This window comes from Psammomys obesus, unplaced genomic scaffold (assembly GCF_907164565.1).
Source record: "Psammomys obesus unplaced genomic scaffold, mPsaObe1.curated_primary_1811, whole genome shotgun sequence".
Lineage (NCBI taxonomy): Eukaryota > Metazoa > Chordata > Mammalia > Rodentia > Muridae > Psammomys > Psammomys obesus.
The window spans coordinates 7,150,125-7,167,805 of NW_026593286.1; the positions used below are offsets into that span (position 1 = coordinate 7,150,125).

The 17,681-nt window shown below is 47.9% G+C and overlaps 1 protein-coding gene across 5 annotated transcripts in view; it reads right to left on the reverse strand.

Moving 5' to 3' along the window:
* The window catches only part of Armc9 (armadillo repeat containing 9), a 127,051-nt gene that overhangs the window by 88,494 nt on the left and 20,876 nt on the right, over positions 1 to 17,681 (reverse strand). For all 5 annotated transcript variants that reach the window (XM_055616768.1, XM_055616767.1, XM_055616766.1 and 2 more), the window contains exons 9-11: positions 17,570 to 17,668; positions 4,930 to 4,964; positions 1,879 to 1,990 (exon numbers count right to left, since the gene is read on the reverse strand). In XM_055616768.1, coding sequence (XP_055472743.1) covers positions 1,879 to 1,990; positions 4,930 to 4,964; positions 17,570 to 17,668 — 246 coding nt within the window. The remainder of the gene's footprint in view (positions 1 to 1,878; positions 1,991 to 4,929; positions 4,965 to 17,569; positions 17,669 to 17,681) is intronic.

Sequence of the window (17,681 nt, forward strand, 5' to 3'; positions counted from 1 at the left end):
GGTGTGTGTGTGTGTGTGTGTGTGTGTGTGTGTGTGTGTGTGTTAGTGTTGTCTAGCTCAGAGATGGTCAACCCCACAAATGGTCAATCCCGAAGGGCAGAAGGTGTGTGAGTGTGTGAGTGTGTGAGTGAGTGAGTGAGTGTGTGTGTGTGTGTGTGTGTGTGTGTGTGTGTGTGTTAGTGTTGTCTAGCTCAGAGATGGTCAAACCCCACAAATGGTCAATCCCGAAGGGCAGAAGGTGTGTGAGTGTGTGAGTGAGTGTGTGTGTGTGTGTGTGTGTGTGTGTGTGTGTAGTGCGGTCTAACTTAGAGATGGTCACCCCTGCAGGACTGAAGGTGTGTGTGTGGTGTGGTCTGGCTCAGAGGGTGGGGCCCAGGCTACAGTGACCCTATAGTATAGCACAGTTTGAGCAATGGAATGGGGAGGCATGCCTTTGCTGATTATCTGGAGAAAGTGCAGTTTTCTCTATAAAGGGAGGCCCTGTCTCAGCAAAAGGCCCAAAAGGGAGTGTATGGACCAAGCCAGTGTCGGGTGGCAAACTCAGGCAAACAGGGCGAGTGTGGGAACGTGAGCAGACACAAGCAAACCGGGGCTGGGGCAGCCCTTAAAGATCACCTATGCTGCCTGCCCACCCTGGTTAACTGGACCCTACAGACCAGAGCAAGGATCGCGGGGTTCTCCCCCTGGACACCAAGTATTTCTCATAGTTTCCCATGAGGCACAGTCCAGGATGCACTGGGAGATGCTAGGCAGCAGTGAGGGCAAAGGCGGTGAAACTACTCAAGGAATTCTGACCCCAGAGTTCTCTGAAATACAGGGTCCGCCAAGGAGCTGACACACTACACGAGGGTGAGCTAAGACGGACTGTTTGGCTGAGGGCCCTGGGCACCTCACAACTCTTTCACAGGACCAGAAGGGACATGGTTATTTTCATGCTGACATTAAGATGGGTTCTCAGGCTCCTGGTCAGTTTCTCAGACTGTGTGAGCATGGCACTGGTAAGTCTAACACAAAAGCAGGTTCAGAGAAACCACGGCCCTGGAGGCAGACGGTGGGAGACAGCCACGAAGCGGCACAACAGTGGCCCTCCTCTCATTCGCTTGGTTTGCTGCTTGGGAAACAGCTGTCGCTATCTAGGCTAACACGCCATTTATCTACTTTACAGGGAAGGGTAAATATTTAAGTTCTCTGTTCTAATTTTCTAATACTGTAAATACTGTTAAGATCAAATTCTTATAAACAAAACTCCTTGGGGGACCTCAATAATTTTTGAGACTGTAGAGGAGTCTGGAATGCTTGAAAACAGACCCAGGCTGCAACTGGTCAACCTAGACTGAGGATGAATGGGAATTCAGATGAGGCCTGTAAGCGTTTGTCCTGAGACCTACGCAGTGTGGCACCAGTCAGTGTCTGTACCCAGGGTTCTCTGGAGGTGTGACTGGCTGGGCGTGGCTACATAGTCTAACCTGTGGGCCCCAAGCTGAACGCAGCACCTGAGCAGGCAGGGCTGGAGCACCACATTAGACATGAAGCAACGGCAAGTGACACCAGCTCAGGGTGCTGTCAAATTAGGCCAAGGCCTATATCAGGCACTGATTTAACAGCTGGGGTAGGAGTACGGCCTCACTATGTAGCTGTGGCTGGCCTAGATGCTGCTGTGTAGACCCTCCACTTACAGAACTCTCCCTACCTCTGAGAGCTGGGAGTAAAGGCTGGAGTGGCTTTTGACCTCAGGTCTTGGTGGTGACAGGCAGCAGGAAGAGATTTTTAGCAGAGGGGTTGCAAGATACCAGCCAAGTTACCAGGTAGCCAGCCAAGAAAAACAGTGCTGGCGTTTTCTCTGTGTTTTGTTTTTAACTTTATGGGAAAGGTACCTACCCAGCGCAGAGCTTGCAACAAGAAGGCTTTCAAGCGGTCACTCCCCCAAATCAAATCCTTCTTCAGTTTCTCATAATCCAGGGAGGGCAGTAATGGGACATCCTTCAACTTCCTACTCAGCAGCGCAAGTTCAAAGAGAAGGAAAAGGGCAAAGGGACATTTATTACGTCTCCTGAGCGTCAGGATACCTGCTTAGACTCAAGGAACCCCACAGTGGCCCAACTGCCACCCAACCATGGCTCCCAAAACACACTGGAGCCTTCCACTCAGAACACCAGTGTCCAGGCCCCCACCCAGCCTCAGCCAGCCCAGCCTTGCATGTAATGCTGGGTGGATTTCATGGAGTCTAAATTTACTACTTCTTAGATTTCCAGGCATGCAAATTTTCTATAATAAGCATGAATTACTTACATAATAAGAAAAAATTACATACTAGGTTTTGTTTCAGTTTCTATGTTCAAACAGGGTCTCACTGTGTGGCCCGGGCTGACCCTCCCACCTCAGCCTCCTGAGGGCAGTGATTACAGGCTGTGTCACCTAAGTCCAACTCCCCCAACCCAGGCTGACATTTCAACTTTGCTAAGTGCACAGGGCTTTGTAAAATAGGACACTGGGGATTCTTGGGGAGACTGGAGACATGGCTCAGTAGTTAAGGTACCTGCTGCTCTTGCAGAGGACCCAGGTTCCATTCCCAGCACCAATATGGCAGCTCAAAACCATTTGTAACTCCAATTTCAGGGGACTATGTAGTAGGAATTCTAGTAGAATTATTGTATCTAGGGTAAACAATAGAATGAAATAGTTGTTTTTCACTGTATCTAGGGTACACATCAGAATGAATAGTTGTTTTCTAAAAGTACTCTGACCTTGAAGAAATCATTGTAGAAAACAGTGATTGTTTTCTGTTATCTATGAGTTGTTTTTCTGAAGGAGCTTTACTGCCTTTGCATGACTTTGGTCACAAGATGGTCCTGTCACACCTGGAATGTCTTGCATTACTGAGTATTGCGAGCAGTACACAAAAGGACTAAAGTTTCAGGGGCATGATGTTTTCCTTTGGGAAACATATAGATTAGATGAGGGGCTTTGGTATGAGAACCTTGTTTTATCTAAAAACAATTCCAGCTTAACAATCAATAGCTATGCCTTTGCTGGCTGTTGGGAGGTTCAGTCCAGGCAGGCTGGACCTCCCTGCTCCCTCAGAGCCTGATTACTTTCTGGAGTATCACCCTTTCTTAGATGCATAGCCATAACACAGACCACTGACAGGACCCAATGGCCTCTTCCTGCCTCTGAAAGCACTGTATGCATATGGGTACACACAGGTAAGAAAGCTGGAACACACACACACTCAAAAATAAATACATTTTCAAAAGAGAATTTTTAAAAAGAATTTTTAAATAGTTTTTTTTGTTTGTTTTTTTTTTTTTTTTACATCTCAAGATTATTATAACAAGCTGGTATGGTGGCTAATACTTATAATTTCAGAATTTGGAGGCTGAAGCAGGAGGATTACGAAAAGTTTGAGGCTAGCCTGGACTACATCATAAGTTCCAGGCCGGCCTGGACTATACAATTTAAAAAAAAAAAAAATTTTTTTTTTTTTTAATTTAAAGTGTAATGCCAGGCAGTGGTGGCACATGCCAGCACTCGGGAGGCAGAGGCTGACTGTGTGTTCAGAATAGCCAAGGCTAAAAACAGAGAAACCTGTCTCAAAAATAAGTAAATCAATGAATAAAATTTAAAGTATAAACAGGTCCTTGTTCTCAAGAAAAAATACTGTAACTGTAAAATCCAGTCTGGTCCTATGGAGCTGGGGCTTCCTCCAGCGGGAAGGGAGACGAAGGGCTCTCTGTGGGCTGTGCACACTGGCTGGGACGGAGTATTACCAAGGGGCCCAGTATTTTCCCACTGACCAAGAAATTGGGTCATGCCTCCTCCTATGTCCTCTCAACATCCGTCACAAACCCACCCCTTGTTTTCGGTAGGAGAGCCTACGCTTACATCATGGAGAATGCTGGCAAACATGTGGAGAGCTTACTGTGTAGTGTACTGGTACAGCCCCCACGCCACCCAGCAGCCCCCTCTCAACAGCCCTGCAGTACAGGCACACCACTCTTCCCACTCTTCAGGGAAAAGAGCTGAGGCACACAGGCACAGTAAGCGGTCCAAGTACCACAGCTGGGGGCAGGGGCGGATTTGAACCAGGCTAGCTGTGCTTGTGAGAATCACACTCTCTGCCAGTAAGTGGCAGCTGAGGATATAGTGCCAGGACCATGGGAGAATCGGGCAGGGGAGCAGGCAGGTTGTAGCCACCTCTGGTTCTGAGTCATCTCACACACCACACGCTGGCTTAGAGGTTAACCAGAACCTGCCTATTCTAGTCCTTAAGTCCGAGTTCAAGCTTTCCACTTCCTCGCTGCTGCAACACAGAGCTGATGAGGTGCAAGTGTCACACACTTCTGTGGTGACAGCCTAACTCAGTTGAATAGGCAAGGCAAACCCCCTGAGGATTTGGTCACAGTGTCAGCCAGCAGAAGACACAGGACTTAAGACACTGCAGTGTCTGCTAACTGTGGAATGGTGGGGAATGTGGTATTCTAGAGAATAGCATGGGAGTAAGTCAACAGTTTTTTGCTATTTCATGCTACCTTACAAGAATCAATGTTGAAGATAATTCTAGTTTAGTATAATTTATAATTACTGGTATTTCCTTTCATATCCACATGTAGTTGGATATTTAGTGAAGCTATCTTGAATTCCAGTTTTACACTGAGCTATGAATAGGGAGCTGGAGAGGCGGCTCCATGAATAAGGCCATTGGCTGCTTTTCCAAAAAGTCTTGGCTTGGTTCCCAGCCCCCACATGATGTCTCACAATGCTGCGTAACTCCAGTTCCAGGGTATCTAATGCCCTCTTCTGGCTTCTGCAGGCACCAGGCATGCATTGATGTACAGACAGACATACGGGCAAAACACCCATACCCATAAAATGAAAGTAAATAAAATTCTAGAACACAATTAATAAAAACTGCTAAGAATGATTACTTACTCAGGAACCAAGGAGGCTCGCAACATGGTTGAGGCCTGAGGGAGGAGAGGAGCAAACAGACCATGTTAAACACTGTCAGCAATGCATCAACCTGAACCCCTTCTAACATCACATAAGCAGCCATTTGCAAAGTGTTTAGTGTCTTCCAAAGGCATATATGATTTAAGAGCCAGCCTAAGCTTACTGTGAAGGAATTCACCACCATGCCCATTCTCAAGCAACTGCCCTTGACCTATTGAGACTCTTACGTCAAACTCTATGAAAAATAGTGGGATCTCCTATCCAGACTTAGAGCTGACTAATCGTAGACACCAAGAAGAACAAAAGCAGAGTCAATTTTTATACATCCTTTTTTCCCCCTAAGAAGATATTTCTCTTTAAGTACAAAGTAATGTCATTTTGTGCCAAGCCAAGTACCCCACTCCACAGGTACCCTAAAGAAAAAATGTACCGTTCCCTCTCACCTCACCGCTCACCCTTTGTGCAGGCCGGCTCATCACCTCCTGTACGGACAGTCACGCTGCCCCATGTAGCTCGTGTGTGTATGCATGTGTACAGCCTCAGGTTTTGTCACTGTGGGCACGGCCGCATTAAATATGAGGAATGGAGAGGAACAGACAAATCCAACAGGAGGCATGTATGTGACAACGCAAACCAAATAGAAAAGAAAACTGAGACATTAAGAAACTTGAGTAAAGCCAGGTGGTAGTGGGGGTGCACATCTTTAATCCCAGAGGCAAGGCAATCTCTGAGTTCGAGGCCAGCCTGGTCTACAGAGCAAGTTCCAAAACAGCTAGGGCTACACAGAGAAACCCTGTCTCAAAAAACAAAAAAAAAAATTGAGTATGGCCTGAATTGGTAGTGGGAATCCCTATGGATTCTATTTGTGGGTTTTATTCGTTTTTTAAATCTCTCTGTTAGATGTGAATTGTTTATTATTTATTTCTTTATATTGGTGAAGACGGTGTTTGGAACTACCTTAAAAAAACTAGGGGAAAAGAGGAAGAGGGTGGGCATAGCTAAATGGCAGAGTGCTTGCCTAGCACCCTCAGTTTGCAAAGAAAAGGAAAAAAAAAAAAAAAAAAAGAACAGGGCAGAACAAAACAGACCCACAGAGAGAAAACTAAGCAGAGGAAAGAATGGAGGCAAGTCTTTCAAATGCCATCAATTCCTGAAGCCAGCGAGAGACACAGACTCTTTCCTTTGGGAGTTTCTGAAAATACGTCACTTTCATGTCCCAGCACTGGGCATCCGAGACACCCGTCAGCACTTGACGAAAAAGTGAAGACTAACTCGAGTCGTTCCAGAGCCCCCACTGATACCAAGGACATGGTCTTGCTAGTGACCCAGTACTGCAAACTCCACCAAGTTTGCAGACCACAGATTCCAGATTCAAACTCCATTTCTTTTTGTTTTACTCGTCTGTGTAGCCTTGGCTGTCCTAGAACTCACTCTGTAGACCAGGCTAGCCTGGAACTCAGAGATCCGCCTGCCTCTGCCTCCCGAGTGCTAGGATTAAAGGTGTGCTCCACCATGGCCCCGCTGTGCCTCACTTCTAAAGCCTCGTGACTTTTTTTTTTAAAAGACTTTGTTTTCATAGTTTTTGCATTGCTGAGGTCTGAACCCAGGACCTTACAAGTGCTAGGCAAGCAGGCACTACCCAGTTATACTCCCGGCTGTTTAGTCCTTGGCCGTTTCGATAGATGACCTTCTCCTGTTACTAACTTATAAGCAGTGTGGAAACAAGACTGAGATGCCTAAAGTACGCTCACATTGAAGACAGCAAGGCAGGACGGCAGGAGGCAGACATGTCAGACAAGGACATGGAGCGGCTAAAATGTTCCTACACACACGGAACGCAAGTCTGAAAACGCCAGTCATGTCAGCTCATTCCTAGCTCCCCAAGGAAACTCCACTCTCCGAAAGAAGTCTCTCTCAGGCCCTCCTGCCACTGGGCCAAGGGTCTTCCACCAGTCACTTTGCTCCGCCTCCTTCTCCCTGGCTCCACCTCAGGCACACCTCTCCTCTCTCTCCAGCATCCTTCTTTTCCGTTCAGCTGAGTGCAATGGGACTGAGGCCTGCCCGGCACTACTCTCTGCCCTTACCTTCTCATAGCTTCCAAATTCCCCTTTCTCTGTACAACTAAACTCTCCAACGTCTGCACTGTGCGCCGAGCGGGTTTCCTCTCCTAGTACAGTGGTTCTCTGTAAAATGGACTTTCATTCACCTGCTTTGTTGACGTGCAGACTTACTGTCTCTGTCTGCTAACCTAGGCCTAGAATGTTTTCAGTCTCTTAGACTCATGCTGAATAAGCTCACCCTTTCTAGTTCTTACTGAGCTCTTAGCTGGCCAGTTCAACTCAGCTGCTCTGGCTCAAACCCCTCTCTCAGTGGACTTATTCGATCTGGCTTCTCTTTTCGCTTCTGCTTGGTCTCAAACTCTTTTCTAATCTTCTGACTCCTTCTCATTCTCTGGCTCATCCAGTCTTCACCTGAGTTCTCTCTATGCAACCTGTCTATCATTGTCCCGTTAAGACTGCCTCTTTATTCTTTCTCACTGACTCTTAAATAGCTCCCCCTTTCTCTTTCGTCTGTGAGAGTTGGGCATACCCTATTCTGCCAAGTCTTTCTCAGATTCATCAGGTTTTCTGCCTCTCAATTAGACATCATTTTCAAACATGGGCACTTCCTTCTACAAACTGACTTTACCTTCATTGTTTGGGATTAAAGGCATGTACCAACATGCCTGGACCTAAGTTTTTCTATACCTGAAACTTGCTCTATACCAGGCTGGCCTTGAATTCAGATCTACTTGCCTCTGTCTCCTGGATGAAAGGTGTGTTTATACTCCAGCTGGATCACACAGACCTAGAAGATCTTTGGATGTGATCTCTTGCCAGAGCAGCCATGTTCTGAATTAAAATTCCTCTACAGCTCTCAACATTCCTAAAACTGTGACCCTTTAATACAGTTCCTCATGCTGTGGCGACTGAAGGGACTCTAGCCAGCCCAACCATGGCAAACAGGGCTCTGGCAGGCCTTGACCTTCTCCCTGATTCCCTCTGCCTTTCTAAAAACTGTTATATTACACCCCTAAAGTTAGCCACCAAGGACTATTCCCTTATTTGGCCACTTCTTCCTCCCAAGGCTGACTACCAAGATCCAGCTATCCAAGTACTAAAGTTCAGCAATCAAAATGAACCTTTGGCTTGACTAATTAACATGTCCAATTAAAATTAAACACCTCATCCTAACACAGGGTTTCCCCTTGTACTTTTATAAACCGTCATTTCCTATGGGTCATGTCTGTCTCCTCACTGTTCAGAAACAGTCCTGTGCCCCACTCCGGAACAAGTATCACTTCCCTCTCTCCCTTGTTCCTTTCTGCTTCTCCCTTGTCCTGTCTCCCGACTTTGTCTCTTATTCCCTGCCCTCTGTCCCCCTGGGGCAAACAAATCTCCTTTGTGCTGAGAACTTGGTCTTGGGGTATCCTGAGCTGATAGCGTTCCCTACGGTATCGTTACTACTTCATAACTGTAATTTTGCTATTGTGATGAGTTGTAACATAAATGTCTGACATGCAGGACATGACTCCCACACTGATCCGTGACTCCCACACTGAGAACTGCTGCCCCAGGAGCTCACACATGCGAGTGAGTCTGCCCCCAGAGGACATTTGGTAATGTCTGCCGATGCTGTTGGTTGTTGCAACTCTACTCAAGGACTTACGTGATTTTCTGGGTCATTTTTGTTTTGTTTTTGCAACTGCATCTCATATAGCCCGGGATGAATTCAAACTTGCCATGGAAACAAGAATGACTTCAAACTTTTGATTCTCCTGCCTCAGTCCCTGGTGTACTGGGACTTCAGGTATCCACCACCATACCTGGTTTTACATGGTGCTGGGGCTCCCCAAGGCTTCAAGCATGCTAAGCATGTATGTTCTCTAACAACCGAACCACATCCTTAGCGTTGTACCCTCACTGGCTTGTTAATCGTCTTATTGTTTCCCAACTACCGTGTCTGACACAGAGCACAGTCAATATCTTCTGACATTAACTGAGTGACTCAAGACCTGTCCTTCCATCCATGATACACAGGCGGTGTCCACGTAGAAAGGCCAGTGAGAAAAACCTGTGGGTGGGGACCCCAGTGAGGGCAGAACAGGTCAGTATTCTTCCCTGCCTGCCTGTGCCAAGCTACTCTCTCTGCTGGGGCTGCTTGAGAGACCAGTTGTAGCATGCAGGGTGAAGGCTGGCCTCCACACTGATGCCTGGGATTGGCCCTCTCAAAGAAGCTCTACTCCTTTCCCTAATAGAGAAGGTTTGGCTTTGTTTGGTTTTGAGACGTGACCTCATGTAGCCCAGGCTGGCTTCAAAGTCACTATTTTACTGAGAATGACCCTGAGTTTCTGGTTCTCCTGAATGCTGGGATTGCAGTATGAGCCATGGTCCCTACTGTGTGCGGTGCTGGGGACTAAACCCAAAGCCTCCCTCATGCTAGGCATTCTACCAGCGGAGCCACAGGCCAGCCCCACACGTGCTGGTCGTTGTACAGACACTACGGAGGCCGTTCTCAACATCTGCTGAGCAACCCTTGATGCACACTGGGTCTCTAAGCTGTCCGCTGCAGGCTCTCAAGCCACAGCTACTGCTGCCTGCATTTGCTTCACTGCTCCACAGCTGTGAGCACCGCAGTGCGTGCAGCACAAGCAGAGCCCAACAGCTGGCAGGTAACAGTGCCAGTAGGAGAAAACAGGAGGCCACAAAAATCTATCACAACCAGAACAAATCTCTCTACTAAAGCCGACAGTGGGGGTTTTGTTTGCTTTGGTTTTGGGGCTTTTTGAGACAGGGTTTCTCTGTGTAGCCCTGGGTGACCTGGAACTCACTCTGTAGACCAGGCTGGCCTCAAAATCAGAGACCTGTCTGCCTTTGCCTTCCAAGTGCTGGTATTTAAAGGTGTGCTCCACCACTACCCAGCTGTAACTTCTTGACACTGAAAGAGCAAACCTCAGGAAAAATGCCCTTGTTATGAAGGCTTGACTCAGTCCAAGAGGGTGCTTGCCATTTATTTCTAGGACTCTGCTGAGACAGGAAAAGGGCAGCTGCAGCTTGGGTGGGGGAAGGGGGAGCATGCCTCAGAAGGTAGAAGCTGGTGTTCCCAACCTTCCTGAACAGTCAGCTGCTTTACCTGAGGAGGCCCTGAAGGGATGCTGGGTGGGAAACGTCTTCCCGGCAGATAGAGGACACAGTAGAATAGGCCTCGGACCAAGGTGTCAGCTACTGAACTGGGTCAGTGAAAGCTCCTGGGATTCTCAGATTCGGAGACAAGGGTACACACACAAGCCAAGGTGAAAATGTAACCCTTCCACTTCTCAGGAGGCCCCGGAGCTCCGCCTCCCCAGCTGCCGCCTGAGGCAGGGATGTGGGAGGTGGGAACCAGCTGTAGGCCCAGACAGCTGGTGATAACCTGAGTGCCTGTGGTGTCAGGGTATCAGTGCAGAAGTGACATCAAGGAAAGTGCTCCTAGGGGCCTGTCAAACCCTCTTAGGCCATTTCCGCCATGCCTTGGCTATGCTAAAGTGCACATGAACAAGGACTGTGGGAACTGCCCAGAGAAACTTCCAGAGAGGCTCGGATCACAGTGGACACACTGTGCCTCTGCTGCACCCGGGGAGCAGCCCTGGGGGACTGTGTAACCAGGAGAGGGCATGTATAGACAGAGAACCCCTTTACCCTGAAGCAAGGACAGCCATCCTGCAAAGGGGTAATGCGATCTGCTATCTCTAAGATACCAGAATCCTTCCTAGGACACAAAGATATAAACAAATAGGCACACCCAGAGAGCTGAGTGACCAGCATGACACAGAGCAGAGGCTCTGGCTCGAAGCCAGGAGAGAACCAGGGACAGTCTCTGCAACACCCAGCAAAGAACACAGCAGAGAGGGGCTGCTCCGCCAGCTCCGATGACCAGTGCACATGAGTGGAGGGGAGGAGCAAGGCCTGGGGGACTTCCAGGAGTCTCTTTCTCCACAACAGGACACAGGGCAGAGTGCATAGTGAGTGCACAAAATGTTCCTGTCAGGATTTGAGAAAGTCTGGAAGTCTGCGTCTGGAGCTCTAACAGCTGAGGTAAAGGTCTGCCATAGATGGGGGGAGGGGGTTGTATACAGGACACACATCTGTGTGTGAGGCAACAGTAAGGGGATGGGATCTCAGCAGGTGACTCCCACCACACCAGGCCTGAAGTGGAGCGGCCCATAGGGCCAACTGCGGATATCCTGTGAAGACCTAGGGAAGCCACTAGGAGAGGAGGAGGGCTACAGATCACACACAGGGAGAAGAGCCACGCCTCGGTCTGTTCCCCAACGACTGCTCAGGCCATGCTGAGGAAGGAGGGAAAACCGCCACAGCCTTTGCAGCCCTAGAGGTGGCTCCTCTCCAAGGCTTCCAGCTCCTAGGTCTTTCATGGACTTACTGCTACCATGGCACAGCTCTTATTTCCAGTACACTCTCACCTGGAGACACAGGGGAGAGGGACGGTCAGTTCCCAGTTGTGCTGTCTGTCCAAATAAGGATTCATTTAAATGAAAACTTCTTATGAACTCACAAGTCCTAGAGAGACACTACCGGGCCTCGGGACTCATGGGGGAGGGGAATATGGCTTGCATTTCCTCTTGAGGGTTGGCCAGGCTCTTTGTCATGGCCAGTCGCCCTCTCCCCCAGTCCTATCAAGGCAGACCCTTGGCATGGGGTGGCAAGGACCACCCCTCACCTGTCCTCTAGTACTTCTACTAGAGTAACACACCTGGAGAACAGGGGCTGAGATGGCCCCTACACGTTCACAGCCACAGGCTGGATGGTCCGCTCCACCCCAGAGAGGAATGGCTGAGTGTACTACACTGTCCTCAGATTAAAACTTTACAAGACGCCAGACGCCTTTAATCCAGCACTCAGGAGTTCGGGCCAGCCTGGTCTACTGAGCGAGTTCCAGGATAGCCAGGGCTATGTGGAGAGACCCTGCTTCAAAAACCTGAACACAACCACCATGTCTATAAGGAACAGCAGCTAAAAGCATGCTAACAAGGACAGAGAATGCTCTCAAAATGTAGTTAGGTTGGTCAAGGTGGTACATATATGGAACCCCAGCACTGGGAAGGGCTGAAACAGCATTGTGAGTTCAAAACTAGCTTGGCTTGGAACCCTATCTCAAAACAATCACACACACACACACACACACACACACACACACACACACACACACACGTACTATTAAGCTAAAGAATGAGTTATAGGACAGAATGAGGATACGTATTTTTATATGTATCCTGGAGGATGTATTTAATCTAGGCAGCAGGTAAGCTATGGGAGGCGACTGAGTTGAAGGGAAAGATTTGTGTTCTGCCAGATTTACTGTTAAGTTGCTGTTTTCAAGCCAAATGTTCATAGAGGCCTAGCCTGCATGGTTGAACTGGCTCTTCAGCACCACACAGGGATGAGTTAGCGCCAGGCGCCCTCTAACTCATGGTGATGACTTGTAACCTGGGCACTAGGCATGCATTCTGTAACAATGGGGACACAGGGACTGGAGAGACAGCATTTGCTGCTCTAGAAGAAGATCTGAGTTCAATTCCCAGCACCAATGTTGGGTGGCTTACAGACACCTGTAATTCTAGTTTCAAGGGATCCAACCCCCTTCTTCCGGGTGCTGGATTCATGCACACATACACACAATTATTAAGATAGTAATAATAAAATGTTTAAGACAATGGGGAGACAGTCTAGAAAGTGCAAGTTTTATTACATAAAGACTGTAGAGCAGGTGTGGTAGCACAGGCCTTTAGTCCCAGCACTCGGAGGAGGAGGCAGGGAGAACCCTGAGTTCCATGCCAGCCATGGCTACACAGGGGCTGTCTACTGCCATGCGGCCACCACTGCACTCAGAGGCTGCTGTTGGCTGATGTGAAAATGCCACTATGTGGCATGGAAGGCCTTCCAGAATCTTAGAAAACTGTTTTATCTCCCGTGTCCAGGGGAGAACTCTGACTTTTTCACTAGGCAGCCAATAACACAATCTGGTTTATAGCTATCCCAGTTCTGGCCCTGATAAGGCAAAGATGAGGGACACTAGGATTAGGTCAGCCACAAGAGGACAAGGGGACACGCTGAAGTCACTGTTACAGGATATCCAGGAGAATCTTCTACCTCAATACACCAGAATCTCACCAGCGCCCGTCTTAAGAACAAGTGGATCCACCTGCCAGCTCAGATAAGGCAACATTTTGGACACAGTGGCCCGGGCATGAACAGGCTTTCTGCCAGTGTGGCTTTTTTCAGGTAGACAAGGGTTTGTGTGGGTTTGTGTGACAAGGCATACCTGGCTGTGTGCCCCTTGCCCAGCATTCCTGCTGACTGCAGAAAGCCTGCCAGAGAAAGTAAGGTTACCTCTGCTCATCTACGCTACCCCCGTGCGGCAGCTCTGCGGTAAGGCCAGCGCTTGCTCATCTATGCTACCCCCCTGTGGCAGTTCTGCGGTAAGGGCAGGAGTCCAGGTTTGTCAGGCTGTCCAGAACTGATGGTACACTAACCACCCCCCTCTCCGCTAACCCCCCGCCCACCCCTCCACCCCAACTCAGAGTAGGGAACCTATCTCTCCACAAATGAAGCCCACGCTCTCCAACAGGCACTTTGTCAGTGTTGATGGTCATCCTTACAAACCAGTTCTTCTGTCTACTTTTCCAGTTCAGAAGGGGGGGTGTGAAGAAGCCCAGATTTGAAACCAGTGCAGTGAATTTTACAAACAGCAGCAGGTTTCCGGTTGCTGGCCGACTGGCTGGCTTGAAGCCCTCTGTCCTGCAGGCATCACAGGATGGTGCATCCCTAAAACCTAGATGGCCAACACTTACTTTCCATCCCTAAACCCAGGCAGTTCCTAACATTTCTACATGCTCACTCTCCTGTGGCCACATCCTAAGACACAGGCTGAACAGCCATTCTCTGTCTGTCCCTGAGTGCTGAGTGGCCAGCATGGCCAGCAGCTCCGGGGAACAGCTCTTCAGTACTTGAGTAAACACACAAGTGTAACAGGTCTGCAAGCTAGGACTATAACAGAAGACCAGCAGCCCTATGCCTCAGTACTCTGATAATTGGCAGCAATGGTTTGTCTATCCAGGCTTTTTTTTTTTATTTTTATTTTTTTTAAGGAATTTGGGGCTAGAGAGATGGCTCAGCAGTTAAGAGTTCTAACTACTCTTCCAGAAGATCTGGATATGATCAGCAACCACATGGCAGTTCACAACTGTCTGTAACTCCAGTCCTAAAAGATCTGACACCCTTTTCTAGTCTCTGTGGGTACTGCATCCATGTGGTGCACAGAAATCCATATAGGGAAAACATCCATACACAATTAAAAAAAAAAAAAAAGATTAAATTTTAGCTGGTGTGGTGGTGCATTCCTTTAATTTCAGCACTTGGGAGGCAGAGGGAGATGGATCTCTCTGAGTTCGAACCACATAATGAGTTACAGGACAGCCAGGACTATGTAAAGAGGCCCTGTCTCAAATAGCCAAAATATTAAATTAATTAAGAATAAATAAATAAAAGTAAAAAGTGGATTTACCATGCACAAGACATACAAAGAATACATTCAGGCAAACATACACATGAAATAAAAAGTTTTGTTTGTTTGTTTTTCTTTTCTTTTGGTTTTTCCAGACAGGGTTTCTCTGTGTAGCCCTGGATTCCCCTTATAGACCAGACTGGCCTCGAACTCATAAAGATCCATCTGCCTCTGCCTTTTGAGTTTTAGGATTAAAGGCAGGTGCCACCACTGGCTGGCAAAATACTTTTTGTTGTTGTTGTTGTCTGTTTTGTTTTTTTCAAGAGAGGGTTTCTCTCTGTAGCCTTGGCTGTCCTGGACTTGCTTTATAGACCAGGCTGGCCTCGAGCTCACAACCTGCCTCTGCCTCCCTGAATGCTGCAATTAAAGGTGTGCACCACTACACCCAGCAAAACAAATTCTTTTTAAAAACAAATTTAAAAACAAAAATTCTTTTTAAAAACAAATTTACTTTTAAATAATAAAGTATGAATACTTAGAAAATTCATTTATTTTAATTTTAAAGGGCATTTAGAGAACTTCAAAGCACTAAAGAGTCTTCTTCTTCAGGGATGTGTGTACGGGCTCACAGAAACCAATTTTGGACTGTGCTTTCTGGCCCATGCAGATAGCACACATCGTGGTGTTTTAGACATAAAATATTAGGCATAAAATATTACCTAATAAAATGTCCTAACCGCGCCCCCTAGCTGTAGCAGCATGGCAAAGCCAGGAAGCTGCACTCTCCTCTTTGACCTAGGCTGCTGGGAAGCTCAGGGACAAGCTGGAGCCAGCAGTTCAGAGGTCCAGTGACCGTGACAGACATTGTCTTTACCGTTCTTTACCCTGGCTTTTGTTTGGCTTGTTCTTATTTCTCTTTCATCCATAATCTACTTTAGTCTCTTTTTTCCCCATTTTCATATTTATGTTTCTCTTCCTTTCAATAACCTACTTTAAACCTACTTTTTAAAAACACTACAGGCAGCCTATGTTTATGAAGATTCTAATGAGAGTGTGTGAATCCTTTTTCAAAGTTGCACAGACTCATGGGGTCCCTGACGACCCTCAGGGACTCTGTCTAAAGCAGGACTCAGCCAGCCAGCCTCTGATCAGGCTCAGGCAGGCCTGAGCTCCAGGATGCAGGTAGGCTCCTGAATTCTGGGGATGTCCTTGGAGACACTGGTGGCCTTTCAGGTTAAGAAGCCCTGACTTAGCCTGGCATGGTGGTACCTGCCTTTAACTCCAGCACTCAGGGAGGCAGAGGCAGGCGGACTGCTGTGAGTTCAAGGCCAGCCTGGTCTACAAATAGAGTCCAGGATAGCCAAGGCTACACAGAGAAACCTGTCTCGGAAAAACAAAACAAGAAGGCCTGACTCCACACTGTGTACTTCCAGTTGTGCTATCCTAGGGAACATCCAGCCTGAGATGCAAAACCTGAGCCCAATCTCAAGGCAACACCACACACACAAGGACAGTAGCCTGCTTTTCTAAAAGGGACTGTAGTTTTCCTCATGTGTCAACACTGTGAAAGTCAAAGGAAAGCCAGAGAAGTGATCCAGATCAAAGGAGCCATACAGTGCTCATAAGAGTGACCCAGGCTGCTGAGGGGAGGAGTTCTGAAAAGCGGTACTAGCTCCTCTGACGAGTGGAAATGAATTAGAGAAGACGAGTCTCCGGAATGGACCCTTATGCAATTAGGTAAGAGAAAACCGACCCTCATCTTGTCCCTCTGCTTGCTTTGATTTCTGCGATATGATCTGTCTCTTCATTCCATGCCAATCTCATGTTCCCTGTGGAGTCTAAGCTGACCTCATACTTTCTATAATCCTTTCCACTTCAGCCTCTTTAGTGCTGGGATCACAGGTGAGAGAATGACTCGGCCAAGCTTAAGAAATACACACTGGGGGCTGCAGAGACGACGCGCTTGCTGCTTTCCCAGAAGACCCAAGTTGATCCCGGCACTCAAGAGTTCCAGGGATCCGATCCCTCGGGCCTGTATGCATTCAGCTGCACATAACCACATGCAGACAGGCTACGCCTAACTAAAAATAATAAGAACAAGTCTCTGAAACAAAAGGGAAAGACACACACGTTGCAATCAGGTGTGGAACCCTGTGTCTGTAATCCCAGCACTCGGGAGGCAGAGACAGGAGCTTAAGAGTTTTAAGTACAAGTTCAATGCCAGACTGATCTACACGAGATCTTGTCTTAACAAACAGGGCAAAGCAAAAATAAATACATACCAGCCTGACAAACATGTACAAATGTTTTATAAAACCTGCTATGTTTGTGTATGTTCAAGGTGTGTATGGAGACACTTGGGGGGGGGGGAAGAACACATACAGAAACACACAAAGGAAATACATAAATGCTAAATGCTGGTCAAGGAAGATGCCAATATTTCTTGCTATTTTTGTGATTTTTCTGTATTTTGAATAAAAAGTTAAAAAGTCTTATCTTAAACCACTCAGCCTCCCACCCCCAGTTCCCTTGTATATGTGTAAGCATGTTTAAGTGCATCCATGAATGTGTGCATGTACATGTGGAGGCCAGAGCACAAACTTGGCTGTTGGTCCTTAGGCGCCATCTGCCTTTTTTGGAGACAAGGCCTGTCACTGTCCAGAAGCTCATAAGCAGGCTAGCCTGCCTGGTCAGCGAGCCTCCAGCAGCAGCCTCCCTCTGCCTTCCCAGCTCAAGGATGCCAGCATGTACCAAACTCAATACTGAGACGCTGCCCCAGCTCACACGAATCCCTTTAGAGACAAAGCAGGGCCTCTCTTTGCTCCCTGTGACTCCCAGGCCTCAGTGCCCAAGAGAGGCTGCCCTGCCGTAGCACAACAGCACCCCTTCTTGCTCACCCAAGGGCTAACCCTCACCTGCACCCTCTTCAAAACAGCCTGTTTTCCTTCTGGGAGCTTCTAGACTGCCAAAGACAAGTGTATCCTCTGACGCATTTTGAGTGTCATTTTCTCACAGGCTTTCATTCACTTTAAGTTTGGGGACACAAACCCAGGACAGCCTATCTCTCATGGTGCCTCACCGTCCCAGGCCTTGTGAAGTCCACGCTGTGTGCCAGGCTCTGCCGCATCTGGTTACTGAAAAGGCGGACGCAGACACTCTGCAGGTACTCAGGAGTAATCTGCAGGGAGGAC